Here is an 18,842-nt window from a genome sequence, read left to right as displayed (position 1 = left end):
GGTGGCTCACGCCTATAATCCCAGCACTTTGTGGGGGCTAAAATAGAAGCACTACTTGAGCCCAGGAGTTCGAGGTGAGCCTGGGCAACATAAGGAGATCCTGATCTCTATTAAAAATTAGCTGGATGTGGTGGCATGTACCTGTAATCCCAGCTACTCCGGAGGGTGAGTCAGGAGAATCTCTTGATTGCTTGAACCCGGGAGATGGAGGTTGTAGTGAGCCGAGATGGAGCCACTGCACTCCAGCCTGGGTGACAGTGAGACTCTGTCTCAAAACAAAAAAACAAAAACAAATCCACAAAACAGATTAGTACTTGCATATGTGTAGTAAATCATACCTTCCTAAGCCAGGTGAATACAGTGTGAGCAACTTTTAACTGAAGCAACATATAGCAGTTGTGAAATCTATGAATTATAAATCTTGTTATTAGGGCATATTTTTTTAAGCCTTTTGTAGAAAATATGGCTGGGTGAAGTGACTCACACCTGTAATCCCAGCACTTTGGGAGGCCAAGGCAGGCAGATCACTTGAGGTCAGGAGTTTGAGACCAGCTTGGTCAACACAGTGAAACCACGTCTCTACTAAAAATACAATAATTAGCTGGGTGTGGAGGGACATGTTTGTAAATCCCAGCTCCTTGGGAGGCTGAGGTTAGAGAATTGCTTGAATCTGAGAGACGGAGGCTGCAATAAGCTGAGATTGTGCCACTGCACTCTAGCAAGGGTGACAGAGTGATACTTGTCTCCAAAAAAAGAAAAAGAAAAAATATGAAACTTACATAAAAGCAGAGAGGTACCAGTCTTGAAGCTTTAACAGTTATTAACACTTGAGTAATTTCAAAACAAACCCCAAATTAGCATTTGGTCTGTAAACTCATACTAGCTATAGGTTGGATATATATTTTTTCCCTCTTAAACTGGCATTCTCTTTTATCTCTTTGGTATATTTTACCCTGATGACTGCTTTTACTTTGTCATGAGAATAATGTAAAAGTGCTTCTCTTCTTTCCTCCTCCATTTTGTGATTGTAGACAGGATGTACCTGAGTTTAGTTAGTGTAGATTTTCTTCGATGTTCTTGAAGGGATTGATAGCAGCTGTGGTATTCTCACCCTTTTGGGGAAAGGGAAGAGGCAAAGGACTAACTAGGCTTTGAATCTAGATTAAACTGGTGTTTTGCTCAGATATTTCAAAATTGTGGATTATTTGACTTGGAAAGAGCATTTCACTGTAGTTCTTTGGTTTTTTTATTTTTTCTTTTCTTTTCAAGACATGGTATCACCATTTTGGCCAGGCTGGAGTGCAGTGGTGCAATTATAGTTCACTGCAGCTTTGAACTCCTGGTCTCAAGCAATCCTTCCATCTCAATCTCCTGAGTAGCTGGTACTACAAGCATGCAACAGCATGCTCACCTAACTGAAAAAATTTTTAAAAGACTTTTTGTAGACACGGGGTTTGACTATGTTGTCTAGGTTGGTCTGGAACTCCAGAGCTCAAGTGATCCTCCCAAAGTGCTGGGATTACAGGCATGAGCCTCCAGGCCTGTCCTATATAGTTCTAATTGTAGAAGTTAAGTAATTTAATTATTTTACTTGAGATGTCAAGCTCAATTGCTAGTTTTTGTTTTATTTTGTTTTTAATAGCTAGTTGACTATAAATTCTTTTTCCGTCAAAGAAAGTGACTGGCATGTGACTTCCATAGTATAATCTCATCTAATTAACATGCAGTTGTGTTATTTGCGTCACTCTCTTCCTTTTTACATACATAATATACATGTGTAGGGGGGCATTTGAGAGAAGGTGCTGATTCTTTTTTTTTTTTTTTTTTTTTGAGGCGGAGTTTCGCTGGTTACCCAGGCTGGAGTGCAATGGCGCGATCTCGGCTCACCGCAACCTCCGCCTCCTGGGTTCAGGCAATTCTCCTGCCTCAGCCTCCTGAGAAGCTGGGATCACAGGCACGTGCCACCATGCCCAGCTAATTTTTTGTATTTTTAGTAGAGACGGGGTTTCACCATGTTGACCAGGATGGTCTCGATCTCTTGACCTCGTGATCCATCCGCCTCGGCCTCCGAAAGTGCTGGGATTACAGGCTTGAGCCACCGCACCCGGCCAGTGCTGATTCTTAACATTTTCTGTACCATACACTTTTTTGGCAGTCTGAAACCTGTGGATCTCCTTTATGTTTCAAGATGTCTTTATTTTTTATTTTTATTTTGTCGCGACAGACTCTTGCTCTGTCATTCAGGCTTCAGTACAGTGGCACAATCTCAGCTAACAGCAACCTCTGCCTCCCAGGTTCAAGCAATTCTGCTGCCTCAGCCTGTGAAGTAGCTGGGGCTACAGGCACCTGTCACTATGCCTGGCTAATTTTTTGTAATTTTAGTAGATAGGGTTTCACCACGTTGTCCAGGATGGTCTCAATCTCCTGACCTCAAGTGATCTGCCCGCCTCGGCTTACCAAAGTGCTGGGATTAGAAGCGTGAGCCACTGCGCCTGGCCTCGGGATGTTTTAAAATGCATAAAATACATAGGATTATAAAGGAAACCAATTATTTTGAAATCCAGTTAGCAAAATGCTAAAACTCAGTGATAGGTGCTTAACATAATAAGAAGTTCTAGTAACACATCTAAATTTCACAGTGATGAGTGTAGATGATATTTAAAGATCTCAGCAATCTAATGTGGTGTGAAAATATTTGATTTGGCTGGGCGCAGTGGCTCACACCTTTAATCCCAGCACTTTGGGAGGCCGAGGTGGGCGGATCATAAGGTCAAGTGATTGAGACCATCCTGGCCAACATGGTGAAACCCCCATCTCTACTAAAATTATAAAAATTAGCCAGGTGTGGTGGCATGCGCCTGTAGTCCCAGCTACTCAGGAGGCTGAAGTGAAAGGATCACTTGAACCCGGGAGGTGGAGGTTGCAGTGAACTGAGACTGTACTCCACCCTGGCGACAGAGTAAGACTGTCTGAAAAAAATTTAAAAAAATCTGATTTATATTGATGTCGAAATTACTGTAATTCTGTGGTTTAGTGTCAGCCTTCATAATTTAAGCACATGTTAAATTTCAGTTAGGGGATAGTGAAGATAAATGTGTCATTTCCTACCCCATCTCATTTTTTATTTCCCTGAATTTTATCCATGGTCTCCTTGGCTGTGATGGCCAGAGTAAGATCACCTGGACTAAGGCTTTGTTTATGTCCTGGGATGCCTAATTTGAAGCTAAAGGATTTGAACTTAGAATGTAATCATCAGATAAATCTGTTTTAAACATTCTCTCTGCCAATTTTAGTGGCTTTTAAAATAAGTCATAACAGATCAATAAATGCTGGATCTCCAAATGGTCTCTGCAGTTTGTGAGTTTGTTTCTTTGTTTTTCCTTCTTAGGCTGCCTTTTCTTATTATATATTGGTTTGAGGTTAATACAGGGTTAATATTTTAAGTAGTTTCTAAACTTCCATGTTGGCTATTATTGTCTTGCTTTTATGTTTTTTTCTTTTAAAAAACATTTTAATTCTTCTGCAGGATTCGGAAACTTCAGATACGAAATATCCCGCCTCACTTACAGTGGGAGGTAAGAATTTCCATATTTAAAATTAAGATCTGAGTATGTAAGCCTATTGCTGTTAGTTTTTTCAAAGCCCTTTCTCCTTTCCTCAACTCTTGGGTGTGCTAGAACATAAAATTCTTCTCTTATGACCTGTGTCTTGGTGTGGGTTTTTCTTCTTAAGGGCACAGTTTATCTTTTAAAAATCTGCTCTTTGAGATAAGAAGAAACCAAAAATTGAAATATATTCTTGAGTAACTGGGTAATCTTTCTCATTCATTCCCGTCCCAACAGGATTTTGTGGATTTCACTGCTTTTGGATGAATTTGCCAGTTGTATTTAAATATGAAGTTACTGTCTTGGCAAATTATTAAAAATACAAATACCTGCCACTTTGTGCTTTATTTAAAAATGTTACTCTGCTTCCTTTTGCTCAGATGGTGGCACTGCAGTGATGGTGTAATGTGTTTAAACACAAACTATTTAGCACAATTGAGTAGCCTGTGTCAGCAATTTCCAAAGCATAATAATGATGTCATGGTGAGAATTTGAGATTCCAGTAGTTGAAAGGATAAAAGAAAGTATCTGTTGACTCTTCAGACAATGGAACCTGAAAGTTCTTAAAACCTGCCTTGGAGAGGGTGGTGCAGAGAAACTGCTTAGCTTTTGTGTATTTCTAACATAAAAAATCAAGAGTAACTAGTTTTGTGTGTTTTAGACTAGTCTTCTAAAATGACATTTGATGAGTCACTAAATCATAACCCCCATCAACATGCAAAGTTTAGTTAAAAGGTTACTTTGGTGAAAAGTTGAAGGAAGTTGATTTAAGTCTGATTCTCCCAAGTTTTCTTGTTTGGCCACAAGTGATTTGTGCTGAGACTATTTATCTTCAAAATATTATTATTAAGTTTAGCAGGAAGGGGTTGGCTTTTGGTATGTGCTGAATATTTTGCCGGTTGTATAAGCGTTAAAAATACACTTTATAGATGGAAATATGGTGAGTTATAAGATTAAATTTTATACGCGTTCCTTTTTCAGATTAACTTTTGCTTAGGGAATTCAGTAGCTTGGGGGATAGGTCCTGAAATCAAATGTTAGAATAGTAAGATTACTACTTTCATCCCTTTATTTTAAGGTGAGCCATATTAAATACAATTTAAAATGTAATTTAGTAGGATTTTTTGTTGTTGTTGTTCAGGAGCTACATCTGGTGTAATGTAGCTTTATATGAAATAGTCAAATGTTGGAAACCAAGTTTAAGTGAATTATTAGAGTATTAGCATATCTGCTATGGCTAGTTTGCTTTTAATTCATTCATAATCTCTTCAAATCTAGAGAATTTAGCTCTTAGTTTATTGCATTTTCCCTCATTCTGGTTATTTGCCATATCTAACTTAATTTTTATTTTCAATGTTACTCTCCTCATTGTCCTTTTGAGGTAGTTAGTATCAAGTGAGCCAATTATCTCTGTTTTCAAATGGGCAAAAATGGGCACACAAGATAAAATTAATTAAGTAAGAGCACATACTGAATCGTTGTAAGACGCTTGGAACTACGCTTTGGAACTCTTCACCTTTGACTCCCTTTAAAATTTTGATGATTGTTTGCATATTGATCAACAAAAATGATTATATTGAGGGCTTGCTAGGAATAGGATGAGCTGTTGTTAGGTGTTTCTTTCCTTAAAGACTTGAGGGAAACCTATTTACTTTTTTTTTTTTTTTTAATTGCATTTTAGGTTTTGGGGTACATGGCAGTGTGGTTTGCTGCCTTCCGTCCCCTCACCTGTATCTGTCATTTCTCCCCATGCTATCTCTTCCCACCTCCCCACCCCCCACCCCTCCCCCATTTCCCCCCAACGGACCCCAGTGTGTAGTGCTCCCCTCCCTGTGTCCATGTGTTCTCATTGTTCAACACCCACCTATGAGTGAGAATATACGGTGTTTGATTTTCTGCTCTTGTGTCAGTTTGCTGAGAATGATGGTTTCCAGGTTCATCCATGTCCCTACAAAGGATGTGAACTCATCGTTTTTGATGGCTGCGTAATATTCCATGGTGTATATATACCACATTTTCCCTATCCAGTCTATCATCGTTGGGCATTTGGGTTGGTTCCAGGTCTTTGCTGTTGTAAACAGTGCTGCAATGAACATTCGTGTGCACGTGTCCTTATAGTAGAATGATTTATAATTCTTTGGATATATACCCAGTAATGGGATTGCTGGGTCAAATGGGATTTCTATTTTTAGGTCCTTGAGGAATCGCCACACTGTCTTCCACAATGGTTGAATTAATTTACATTCCCACCAACAGTGTAAAAGTGTTCCTATTTCTCCACATCCTCTCCAGCATCTGTTGTTTCCCGATTTTTTAAAGATCGCCATTCTAATTGGTGTGAGATGGTATCTCAATGTGGTTTTGATTTGCATTTCTCTGATGACCAGTGATGATAAGCATTTTTTCATATGTTTGTTGGCCTCCTGTATGTCTTCTATTGTAAAGTATCTGTTCATATCCTTCGCCCATTTTTGAATAGGCTTGTTTGTTTTTTTCTTGTAGATCTGCTTTAGTTCTTTGTGAATTCTGGATATCAGCCCCTTGTCAGATGGGTAGGCTGCAAAAATTTTTTCCCATTCTGTTGGTTGCCGATTCACTCTACTGACTGTTTCTTTTGCCGTGCAGAAGCTGTGGAGTTTGATTAGGTCCCATTTGTCTATTTTGGCTTTTGTTGCCATTGCTTTTGGCATTTTGGTCATGAAGTCCTTGCCTACACCTATGTCCTGAATGGTTTTGTCTAGATTTTCTTCTAAGGTTTTTATGGTATTAGGTCTGATGTTTAAGTCTTTAATCCATCTGGAGTTAATTTTGGTGTAAGGTGTCAGGAAGGGGTCCTGTTTCTGCTTTCTGCACATGGCTAGCCAGTTTTCCCAACACCATTTATTAAACAGGGAGTCCTTTCCCCATTGCTTGTTTTTGTCAGGTTTGTCGAAGATCAGATGGTTGTGGGTATGTTGTATTTCCTCTGAGACCTCTGTTCTGTTCCATTGGTCTATATCTCTGTTTTGGTACCAGTACCATGCTGTTTTGATTACTGAAGCCTTGTAGTATAGTTTGAAGTCCGGTAGTGTGATGCCTCCTGCTTTGTTCTTTTTGCTTAGAATTGACTTGGCTATGCGGGCTCTCTTTTGGTTCCATATGAAGTTTGAGGTGTTTTTTTCCAGTTCTGTGAAGAAGGTCATTGGTAGCTTGATGGGAATAGCATTGAATCTGTAAATTACTTTGGGCAGTATGGCCATTTTCACGATGTTGATTCTTCCTAACCATGAACATGGAATGTTTCTCCATCTGTTTGTATCCTCTCTTATTTCGTTGAGCAATGGCTTGTAGTTCTCCTTGAAGAGGTCCTTTACGTTCCTTGTTAGTTGTATTCCTAGGTACTTTATTCTCTTTGTAGCAATTGTGAATGGCATTTCGTTCTTGATTTGGCTCTCTTGAAGTCTATTACTGGTGTATAGGAATGCTTGTGATTTTTGCACGTTGATTTTGTATCCTGAGACTTTGCTGAAGTTGTTTATCAGTTTCAGGAGATTTTGGGCTGAGATGATGGCGTCTTCCAGATATACAATCATGTCATCTGCAAATAGAGACAATTTGATTTCCTCCTTTCCAATTTGGATACCCTTTATTTCTTTTTCTTGCCTGATTGCTCTGGCTAGAACTTCCAGTACTATATTGAATAGGAGTGGTGAGAGAGGGCATCCTTGTCTAGTGCCAGATTTCAAAGGGAATGCTTCCAGTTTTTGGCCATTCAGTATGATATTGGCTGTTGGTTTGTCGTAAATAGCTTTTATTGTTTTGAGATACGTTCCGTCAATACCTAGTTTATTGAGGGTTTTTAGCATAAAGGGTTGTTGAATTTTGTCAAAAGCCTTCTCTGCATCAATTGAGATAATCATGTGGTTTTTGTCTTTGGTTCTGTTTATGTGGTGAATTACGTTTATGGACTTGTGTATGTTGAACCAGCCTTGCATCCCCGGGATGAATCCTACTTGATTATGGTGGATGAGCTTTTTGATAATGCTGTTGCAATCGGTTTGCCAGTATTTTATTGAAGATTTTTGCATCTATGTTCATCATGGATATTGGCCTGAAATTTTCTTTTCTTGTTGAGTCTCTGCCGGGTTTTGGTATCAGGATGATGTTTGTCTCGTAAATGATTTGGGAAGAATTCCCTCTTTTTGGATTGTCTGGAATAATTTCAGAAGGAATGGTATCAGCTCCTCTTTGTATGTCTGGTAGAATTCAGCTGTGAACCCATCTGGACCTGGGCTTTTTTTGGGTGGTAGGCTCTTTATTGCTGCCTCGACTTCAGACCATGTTATTGGTCTATTCAGGGTTTCGGCTTCTTCCAGGTTTAGGCTTGGGAGGATGCAGGTGTCCAGGAATTTATCCATTTCTTCCAGGTTTACTAGTTTATGTGCATAGAGTTGTTTGTAATAATCTCTGATGATGGTTTGGATTTCTGTGGAATCTGTGGTGATATCCCCTTTATTGTTTTTTATTGCATCAATTTGGTTATTCTCTCTTTTCTTTTTTATTAATCTGGCTAGTGGTCTGTCTATTTTGTTGATCTTTTCAAAGAACCAGCTCCTGGATTTATTGATTTTTTTGAAGAGTTTTTTGTGTCTCTATTTCCTTCAGTTCTGCTCTGATCTTAGTTTTTTCCTGTCTTCTGCTAGGTTTTGAGTTTTTTTGATCTTGCTCCTCTAGCTCTTTCAATTTTGATGATAGGGTGTCAATTTTCGATCTCTCCTTTCTTCTCATGTGGGCACTCATTGCTATATATTTTCCTCTAGAGACTGCTTTAAATGTGTCCCAGAGATTCTGGTATGTTGTGTCTTCGTTCTCATTGGTTTCGAAGAACATCTTTATTTCTGCCTTCATTTCATTGTTTATCCAGTCAACATTCAAGAGCAAGTTGTTCAGTTTCCATGAAGCTGTGCGGTTCTGAGTTAGTTTCTGCATTCTGAGTTCTAACTCGATTGCACTGTGGTCTGAGAGACTGTTTGTTATGATTTCTGTTCTTTTGCATTTGCTGAGGAGTGATTTATTGCCAATTATGTGGTCAATTTTAGAGTAGGTGTGATGTGGTGCTGAGAAGAATGTATATTCTGTGGATTTGGGGTGGAGAGTTCTGTAAATGTCTATTAGGTTTGCTTGTTCCAGGTCTGTATTCAGGTCCTGGATATCCTTGTTGATTTTCTGTCTGGTTGATCTGTCTAATATTGACAATGGGGTGTTAAAGTCTCCCACTATTATTGTGTGGGAGTCTAAGTCTCTTTGTAAGTCATTAAGAACTTGCCTTATGTATCTGGGTGCTCCTGTATTGGGTGCGTTTATATTTAGGATCGTTAGCTCTTCTTGTTGCAGTGATCCTTTTACCATTATGTAATGTCCTTCTTTGTCTCTTTTGATCTTTGTTGCTTGAAAGTCTATTTTATCAGAGATGAGAATTGCAACTCCTGCCTTTTTTTGCTCTCCATTTGCTTGGTAGATCTTCCTCCATCCCTTTATTTTGAGCCTTTGTGTATCCTTGCATATAAGATGGGTTTCCTGGATACAGCACACTGATGGGTTTTGGCTTTTTATCCAATTTTCCAGTCTGTGTCTTTTGATTGGGGCATTTAGTCCATTGACATTTAGGGATAGTATTGTTATGTGTGAATTTGATACTGTCATTTTGATGCTACCTGGCTGTTTTGTTGGTTAGTTGATGCAGATTCTTGATTGTGTTGATGCTCTTTTACCATTTGGTTTGTTTTTGGAGTGGCTGGTACTGGTTGTTCCTTTATATGTGTAGAGCCTCTTTCAGGAGTTCTTGTAGAGCAGGTTTGGTGGTGATGAAATCTCTGAGTGCTCGCTTGTTCACAAAGGATTTTATTTTTCCTTCACTTATGAAGCTTAGTTTGGCTGGATAGGAGATTCTGGGTTGAAAGTTCTTTTCTTTAAGGATGTTGAATATTGGCCCCCAGTCTCTTCTGGCTTGTAGGGTTTCTGCTGAGAGATCTGCTGTGAGTCTAATGGGCTTCCCTTTGTGGGTAACCCGACCTTTCTCTCTGGCTGCCCTTAGCATTTTCTCTTTCATTTCAACCCTGGTGAATCTGACGATTATGTGCCTTGGGGTTGCTCTTCTTGAGGAATATCTTTGTGGTGTTCTCTGTATTTCCTGGATTTGAATATTGGTCTGCCTTGCTAGGTTGGGGAAGTTTTCCTGGATAATATCCTGAAGAGTATTTTCCAGCTTGGATTCATTCTCTTCATCACATTCAGGTACACCTATCAAAGTAGATTAGGTCTTTTCACATAGTCCCACATTTCTTGAAGGTTTTGTTCATTCCTTTTTGTGCTTTTTTCTCTGTTCTTGCCTTCTCTTTTTATTTCATTGAGTTGATCTTCGACCTCTGATATCCTTTCTTCTGCTTGGTCAATTCGGCTGTTGAAGCTAGTGCATGCTTCACGAAGTTCTCGTGTTGCGTTTTTCAGCTCCATCAATTCATTTATACTCCTCTCTATGCTGTCCATTCTCGTCAGCAGTTCGTCCAATCTTTTTTCAAGGTTCCTATTTTCTTTGCATTGGGTTAGAACATGTTCTTTTAGCTCATTGTAGTTTCTTACTACCCACCTTCTGAAGTCCGATTCTGTCATTTCATCACCCTCCTTCTCCATCCGGTCTGGTTCCCTTGCTGGTGAGGAGTTGTGATCCCTTTTAGGAGGAGAGGTGTTCTGGTTTCGGGAGTTTTCATCCTTTTTGCGCTGGTTTCTTCCCATTTTTGTGGGTTTATCCACCTGTTGTCTGTCTCTGTCCCAGGGAGTTGGAGCTTTATGAGTTTCCGTTGCACTACCGCCTTTTTTGATTTTTCTTTCAGGTCTGACCCGCCCAGCTAGCAGCAAGCCTAGCCACTGCGTGCCCGCAGGGGCTTTGCTGAGCTGCTGTGGGCTCCACCCAGCTGCCCTGAGCTCTTCCCTGTAGTCCTTTTTATATGGGCGTAGTTAGAACTGTCTTGGCAACGGTGGCCCCGCCTCTGTTATGGCGGACTCTCTGTGTTGTCGCAGGTTGCCTTGGCAACGGCGGGTTGCCTCGGCAACTGCAGCCTGCCTCTGTAGTGGTGGAGAGTCTCAGTAATGGCGGAAGCCCCTCCCCCACGGAGCCGGACCGTCCCGGTTCAGCTGTGCTTGGTTTGGAGGGCTCAACCCAGAGGGTTTCCAATTACTGTTTTTGTTTTCGTTGTTGTTGGGGGTGGAGGGGTGGGACCAACTGAACCTGATCACCTGGCTCCCTGACTCAGAGTTTTTTCTTTTAAGTTGAACGACCCCGCATTCGGTTCGCCTGCTGAAAAGGCGCCCGGATCTCCCGTGCTGCGACTCACGGAGTCGGCTCGAACTGTGGCGCCGGCTCCTGGTGGATTTTTTGCCTAGGAATCTCCTGGCCTGACTCGCTATTTCAGATGAATGGGCAACTCTGCCGTCTCAGGGCTCTGCTCGCCAGCTAAGAGGGCTCCCAGACCAGTGGCTTTTATACGGAGAACCGCAGCAACAGGGCGTGGCCAAAACAGCCGCACCGGCTGGGACTGCGACGCTGGCGACCCCTCTGCCTGGGTATCTCCTGGTCTGTGGGCAATAAGAGTTCGTCTGGAGATGCGGCGTCCACTCACCCTCTGCACCTTCACTGGGAGCTGAAGTCCTGAGCTGTTCTTAGGCGGCCATCTTCCCAGCATTCCCCCTTTTTTTTTTTTTTTTTTTAAAGACAGGGTTTCACCTTGTTGGTCAGGCTGGTCTTAAACTCCCGACCTCAGGTGATCCGCCCGCAGTGGCCTCTAAAGTGCTTGGATTACAGGCGTGAGCCACTATGCCTGGTCCCTACTTCCTTTTTGAGAAGGGTTACTTTGTTTTTTTGTTGTTTTTTTTTGAGATGGAGTTTTGCTCTTGTTACCCAGGCTGGAGTGCAAATGGCACGACCTTGGCTCACTGCAACCTCCACCTCCTGGTTCAGGCAATTCTCCTGCCTCAGCCTCCTGAGTAGCTGGGATTATAGGCATGCGCCACCATGCCCAGCTAATTTTTTGTATTTTTAGTAGAGATGGGATGTCACCATGTTGACCAGGATGGTCTCCATCTCTTGACCTCGTGATCCACCCACCTCGGCCTCCCAAAGTGCTGAGATTACAGGCATGAGCCATCGCGCCCGGCCTGAGAAGGGTTACTTTGTATGTGTATGTGTGTGTGTGTGTTTTTTTTTTTTTTGAGATTGAGTTTTGCTCTTGTTGCTCCCCAGGCTGGAGTGCAGTGGTGCAGTCTAGGTTCACTGCAACTTCACCTCTCAGGTTCAAGTGATTCTCCTGCTTCAGCCTTCTGAGCAGGCATCTGCCACCACGCCTGGCTAAATTCTGTATTTTTAGTAGAGACAGGGTTTCACCATGTTGGTCAGGCTGGTCTCAAACTCCTGAGCTCAAGTGATCCACCTGCCTTGGCCTCCCAAAGTGCTGGATTACAGACATGAGCCACTGTGCCCGGCCTGTGTATGTTTTATTATACGCACTGGGTATGCTGCTTTTCTTGTGCCAAAGCCTTATCAGTGATAATGTTGCACTTCCAGACACCTTTTGTAATGGAAGATTAGGCTTTGAGTCACTGATTAATCTGAGAATCACTGAAAGTGGAACAGCCAGACATTATGTACCTTCTACTTTGATGAAGTAGAGTATACATGGCACCAGTGAGGAAATAGTCTTATCTAAAAAGATTCAACTGGTTTCAATCTTTTTTTTTTTTTTTTGAGATGGAGTTTCACTCTTGTTACCCAGGCTGGAGTGCAATAGCACGATCTCGGCTCATCGCAACCTCCGCCTCCTGAGTTCAGGCAATTCTCCTGTCTCAGCTTCCCGAGTAGCTGGGATTACAGGCACGCCTCACCATGCCCAGCTAATTTTTTGTATTTTTAGCAGAGACGGGGTTTCACCATGTTGACCAGGATGGTCTCGATCTCTTGACCTTGTGATCCGCCCGCCTCGGCCTCCCAAAGTGCTGGGATTACAGGCCTGAGCCACCGCGCCCGGCCCCCAATCTTAATCTAACTTTGAGTTCACAATAAATACAGAAGGTAGGGGCAAATTAAATGATATTTCAAATAAACAACTAGCTGTGTCCTAAATATGGGACATTCCACAGGACAAATGATACTGTTTTGGTAGTTGAGCAGTGGCATAAAAAAAGGGGCCTGTTACAGGGTAAGACTCAGGAGGATAACAAGAAAGCACTATAGTAAGTTCTTTGTGGGCAATGTAAATAGCCCTGTGAAGCAGCATGCAGCACCTAGAAAAGCCTTATAGTGGAATATGTTTCTCTTTTGCAGGAAATGGGGCAGCCTTTGAGGTCAGACTTGGAATTATATCCTAGCTTCACTACTTTCTCATTGTGTGATCTAGTTGTAGGATCTCTGAACAGGTTTTTAAAAGTCTTTGAGCCTCATTTTCCTCCTTTCTAACAAGATGGTGATGATGATGGCTCCCTCATTGGGTTGCTTTGCGTGTTAAAGAGGATTATGCATGCTAAAGCCTTTAAAACAGTGCTTGGTACATATAAGTACACAATATGCTTTAGCTATGAGAAGAACAACAACAAATTCACCAGCTCTCAACCTCGAGTTTTGTGCTTGTCTCAGTCAGATCTAGGCAGGAGCACAAATAACATACTCGATATTTCACCAGGGAGAATCACACAGATGCTGGAAGGTGAAAGAGCAAAGAGAATCCAGAGTGGTGACTGTAGGGAGCAGCTGACACCTAAGGCCAAACAGAAGAAGTTGAGGTTTTGGATTCTAGAGACTTGGAGGGAAGAACCCTGAGTACCTGAGACTCAGATTTCTGAGCAATGCAAATTCCTTGGCTGTGGGTGGCACCTGGGATTTGGGGAGGAGAGAGGAGTTACCAGTTTTGTTCTGAGTGTACAGAGCAGCTAGAGGATGTAACCAACTGCTGATGCAGTGATAACAGCTGACGGACAGGGACCTGCGGATGCAGTGATACTGACTGATGGACGGGGACCGGCTGATGTGGTGATGCCAACTGTTGAACAGGGACCTGGAAATATGATGATGCCGACTGACAGACAGGAACCTGCTGACATGATGCCAACTGACAGATGGGACCTGTGATGCCGACTGACGGACAGGGACCTGTGGATGCAGTGATGCCGACTGACGGGCCAGGGACCTGTGGATATGAGGATGCCAACTGATGGACAGGGACCTGTGGATGCGGTGATGCTGACTGATGGACAGGGACCTGTGGATGCGGTGATGCTGACTGACGGACAGGGCCCTGTGTATGCGGTGATGTCGAATGATGGACAGGGACCTGTAGATGCGGTGATGCCGACTGACAACAGGAACCTGTGGATGCGGTGATGCCGACTGACGGACAGGGACCTGTGGATGCGGTGGTGCCGACTGATGGACAGGGACCTGTAGATGCAGTGATGCTGACTGACAACAGGAACCTGTGGAAATGGGGATGCCGATGGATGCGTGGGGAAGAGCATGTTGTCCCTACCCCAATTCCTGCTTTCTGATACCCCTCTGGTGCCTTCTATTGGCAGAAACTAACTGGTAACAGCTGGTAAAGGAGAGATTGGAGTCCAGAGTACTAGCCTCGGCATCACAAAGCTGAGAAGAACATTTGGAACTGAGAGCTTGTTTTTCTTTTTTTTGCCCTATTGCAGGCGTCCCCAAACTGCGCCCCCCTGAGGCCATTTATCCCCCCCGCCACACTTCAGGAAGGGGCACCTCTTTCATTGGTGGTCAGTGAGAGGAGCACAATATGTGGCGGCCCTCCAATGGTCTGAGGGACAGTGAACTGGCCCCCTGTGTAAAAAGTTTGGGGACACCTGCCCTAATGCCTCATATACCCTGTCTGTCTGAACTGATAGCTTAATATCAAGCCAAACCTCTAACCTTGAAATGAAACAACCTCCTCCTCCCGATTCTAGCAGTCATCTTGTAAGCCATATTTTGTGAGGTCACTGAATAGGTGACAGAATCTGGGATCATGGCAGAAATGCCTGTGACATGTAGCATTTTTTGTAAGATCTGTAGCTGGAGTGTTACCTTTCTGCTACTGTTAGATCTTTATTATTTATGTTACCGCTATACCGCTATACAGTACTAAATGATCAGAAGGGGATTCCTCAAGTTGTCTGGGCAGCATATCTTGTATCCTGTGTCAAGCAGGTTCAAACAGTTTCTAACCATTTAGTTTTAGATGATGATGAAGCACTTACGGGTGGGCCCTGGATTCTGCTAAATGTTTATGGCAGATGAAGATACGGAGAGACTAACGTTTTGAAGGACTCACTGCTAGAGAATTAGATAGATTTGTTTTCTCCCAAATAAATGGACTACAGCAGAGAAATAAGAGAAAATGGTTTCTCATCCATCCCTCACTGACTTGCCTGAGGTACCTGAAGAGTAGACTTGGTGTGACTGGAACTGTAAGGGCTCCTCCACAGAAACTGTTCCAGCAGCCAACGATGCGGACGTTCAGATGCTGCATGGAGGCGTACATTAGGAGGAGGATTTGAGAGCCCTTCCTTGGGTGAATAAAGGTAGGGCTTTGGGAGAAAGCCCTAGTGGAGTACTTGATGTTAAACACCTGTAGATATTTTTTCTTTTGCCTACTCAGTTTCTCAAGTGGGCTCCATTTTCTAAATTTAAGAAATGTCTTGTTGCTATTTTGTTTTGTTTTTGAGATGGAGTCTTGCTGTGTCACTCAGGCTGGAGTGCAGTGATGCAATCTTGGCTCATTGCAGCCTCTACCTCTTGGATTCAAGCGATTCTCCTGCCTCAGCCTCTTGAGCAGCTGAGATTACAGGTGCCCACCACCACACCTGGCTAATTATTGTATTTTTTTTTTTTTTTGGGGACGGAGTTTCACTCTCGTTGCCCAGGCTGGAGTGCAATGGCACGATCTCGGCTCAACGCAACCTCCGCCTCCTGGGTTCAGGCAATTCTCCTGCCTCAGCCTCCTGAATAGCTGGGATTACAGGCACACGCCACCATGCCCAGCTAATTTTTAGTATTTTTAGTAGAGACGGGGTTTCACCATGTTGACCGGGATGGCCTCAATCTCTTGACCTCGTGATCCTCCCGCCTCGGCCTCCCAAAGTGCTGGGATTACAGGCTTGAGCCACCGCGCCCGGCCAATTATTGTATTTTTAGTGGAGACGAGGTTTCACCATGTTGACCAGGCTGGTCTTGAACTCCTGACCTCAAGTGATCTGGCCACCTCAGTCTCCGAAAGTGCTGGGATTATAGGCATGAGCCACTGCTCCCAGCAGGGCTGTTTTGTATGTAAAAAAAAAAAAAATACAATAAATGGGGCTGGTGACTCATGCTTGTAATCCCAGCACTTTGGGAGAGCAAGGCAGGTGGTCACTTGAGGTCAGGAGTTCTAGACCAGCCTGGCCAACGTGGAGAAACCCCATCTTTATTAAAAATACAGAAATTATCCGGGTGTGGTGGCACAGGCTTATAATCTCAGCTATTCAGGAGGTTGAGGCAGGAGAATCCCTTGAACCTGGGAGGTGGGGGTTATCTTGAGCTGAGATTGCGCCATTGCACTCCAGCCTGGGCAACAAGAGTGAAACTCTGTCTCAAAAAAAAAAAAAAAAGGCCAGACATGGTGGCTTATGCCTGTAAATCCCAGCACTTTGGGAGGCCAAGGTGGGCAGATCACCTGAGGTCAGGAGTTTGAGACCAGCCAGGCCAACATAGTGAAACCTCATCTCTACTAAAAATACAAAGATTTGCCAGACATGATGGCTTGGGAGGCTTAGGCAGGAGAATCACTTGAACCCAGGAGGTGGAACTTGCAGTCAGCTGAGATCACTCCACTGTACTCTGTCTCAAAAGAAAAAAAAAAAGGCAGAGTCTTAAGGAAAGAATTTCTCAGTTTTTCCTAATGTTGTTTTTAGGTAACTACTCTCTGATCAAAAGAACTAAAACTCCTAATAAGTACTCAAAAAAATGTCCAAAGTTGAGGGTGCCTTTCTTGAAGTGAAGCATAAGACCTTATGTAAAGGAAGGCATTAGGTAAATCAAGTCATCCTAGAGAAAAAAGGCAGGGAAGATTGTCATTCTGGGGGCAGATGAGGAAGGTGAAACAATGTTTCTCATGTTTACTGTGTGGGGAAATAGCCTGTGCTACAGTTAGTCACCTGCATCACAGGGTTCTGTGTGTTGGTGGGGCCCCCACATCACTCATGACTGCAGTGAGTATTCTCTGAGTAGATCTGAATACGTGATCTGACAGGTACCTATGGAGAAGACATACTTTAACATCACAATCTTGTTAGAAAATTGAGAACATTTCTTGGTTTTACTTCACTACTTGCATATTTGATTTTTTTTTTTCGTGGACTTAATTGATCTGGGAAGATGAATATTAAGTGAGGCTCTGGTCAAAGAAGGGAAACCATGTATTCCTTATTTAGAAGAAACAAGCAGGCCTGGTGTGGTGGCTCAGGCCTGTAATCCTGGGACTTTGGGAGGCCGAGGTGGGTAAATCACTTGAGGCCAGGAGTTCCAGACCAGCCTGGCCAACATGGTGAAACCCTGTCTCTACTATAAATACAAAAATTAGCTGGGTATGGTGGCTCACGCCTGTAATCCCAGCATCTTGGGAGGCTCAGGCAGGCAGATCATAAGGCCAGGATTTTGAGACCAGCCTGACCAACACAGTGAAACCCCGTCTCTACTGAAAATACAAAAATAAGCCGGGCATGGTGGGGTGCATCTGTGATACCAGCTACTCAGGAGACTAAAGCAGGAAAATCAAGTGAACCCAGGAGGCAGAGGTTGCAGTGAGCTGAGATCGTGCCCCTGCACTCCAGCCTGGATGACAGTGAGACACCATCTCAAAAAAAAAAAAAAAAAAAAAGCCAGGCATTGTAGCACATGCCTGTAATCTTGGCTACTGAAGAGGCTGAGGCACAAAAATTGCTTGAGCATAGGATGCAGAGGTTGCAGTGAGCTGAGATTGTGCCACTGCCCTCCTAGGTGATAGGTGAGACTCTGCTTAAAAAAAAAAAAAAAAAAAAAAAGGTGGGAAAGTAGTGATATCATGCTACCTAGTCTGGAGGAAAAGAACAAAACTAATACCATAGTTAATATAAAATAGCTCAGAGAGACCCCACTGTAAGCCTTGGACGAAGGTGTGCTGAGAAGTGGAAAGCTGTCTTGAGGTTTATGGAGAGCCTCATGACTTCCAGGGGAAGAGAATAGGCAGGGGCCGTGGGGTGAGTTAGGTGACATCCCTGCTGGATGTCTGCGTTCTTAAAGGCAGGAACTGTCATTTATCTTCTTTCCAACTGCTGATTGTTTTTGGTGCTGTGTTAGGTGCTACTTGGTCTACAGGGATACAGGAATTAATGCCAAATAGACATTTGAGAAGCATTTTATTTACTTATTTTTTAAGGTAGCATTTCACTCTTGTTGCCCATGCTGGAGTGCAATGGCATGATCTTGGCTCACTGCAACCTCCATCTCCTGGGTTCAAGCTATTGTCCTGCCTCAGCCTCCCAAGTAGCTGGGATTTACAGGTGTGTACCACCACACCCGGCTAATTTCTGTATTTTTAGTAAAGATGGGGTTTCTGTATTTTAACAGGCTGGTCTCAAACTCATGACTTCAGTTGATCCATCCACTTCAGCCTCCCAGAGTGCTGGGATTGTGCCTGGCTGAGAAGCATTTTAAGTGTAATTGAAAAGTGAAAGGCTAACACCATGAGTTACTTTTTTTTTTTTTCTGAGATGGAGTCTGTTGCCCAGGTGGAGTGCAGTGGCACGATCTCGGCTCTCACTGCAGCCTCCCATCTCCCAGGTTCAAGTAATTCTCCTGCCTCAGCCTCCTGAGTAGCTGGGATTACAGGCATGCATCACCATTCCTGGCTAATTTTTGTATTTTTAGTAGAGATGGAGTTTCACTGTGTTAGGCTGGTCTCAAACTCCTGACCTCATGATCTGCCCGACGTGCTTTAACTCAGCAGAAGAAAACACCTGTAGAAACAGTGGCATTGACATTATCCATGAGCTGAGCAAGAAGTAATGGGAGTCAGAGATGTTAAATATGAGCAGTAACCAATTTAAAGATTGCCTCTGTAGCAGACAGCTTGGAGTTCTAAATAAATAGCAGATAAACTGTGTTCTCAGTAGGTGCCTTTCTTCTTCTCCGTGGCTTGACTT

The 18,842-nt window shown here is 43.1% G+C and overlaps 1 protein-coding gene across 1 annotated transcript in view; it reads left to right on the top strand.

Moving 5' to 3' along the window:
- The window catches only part of IGF2BP3 (insulin like growth factor 2 mRNA binding protein 3), a 174,230-nt gene that overhangs the window by 53,480 nt on the left and 101,908 nt on the right, over nucleotides 1-18,842 (top strand). Inside the window, exon 3 of the mRNA XM_003935122.4 lies at nucleotides 3,527-3,575. Coding sequence (XP_003935171.1) covers nucleotides 3,527-3,575 — 49 coding nt within the window. The remainder of the gene's footprint in view (nucleotides 1-3,526; nucleotides 3,576-18,842) is intronic.

Source organism: Saimiri boliviensis, chromosome 10 (assembly GCF_048565385.1).
Source record: "Saimiri boliviensis isolate mSaiBol1 chromosome 10, mSaiBol1.pri, whole genome shotgun sequence".
Classification (NCBI taxonomy): domain Eukaryota; kingdom Metazoa; phylum Chordata; class Mammalia; order Primates; family Cebidae; genus Saimiri; species Saimiri boliviensis.
Note: the sequence above shows the minus strand (reverse complement) of the source record. Positions and strands in the feature narration are given on the sequence as shown.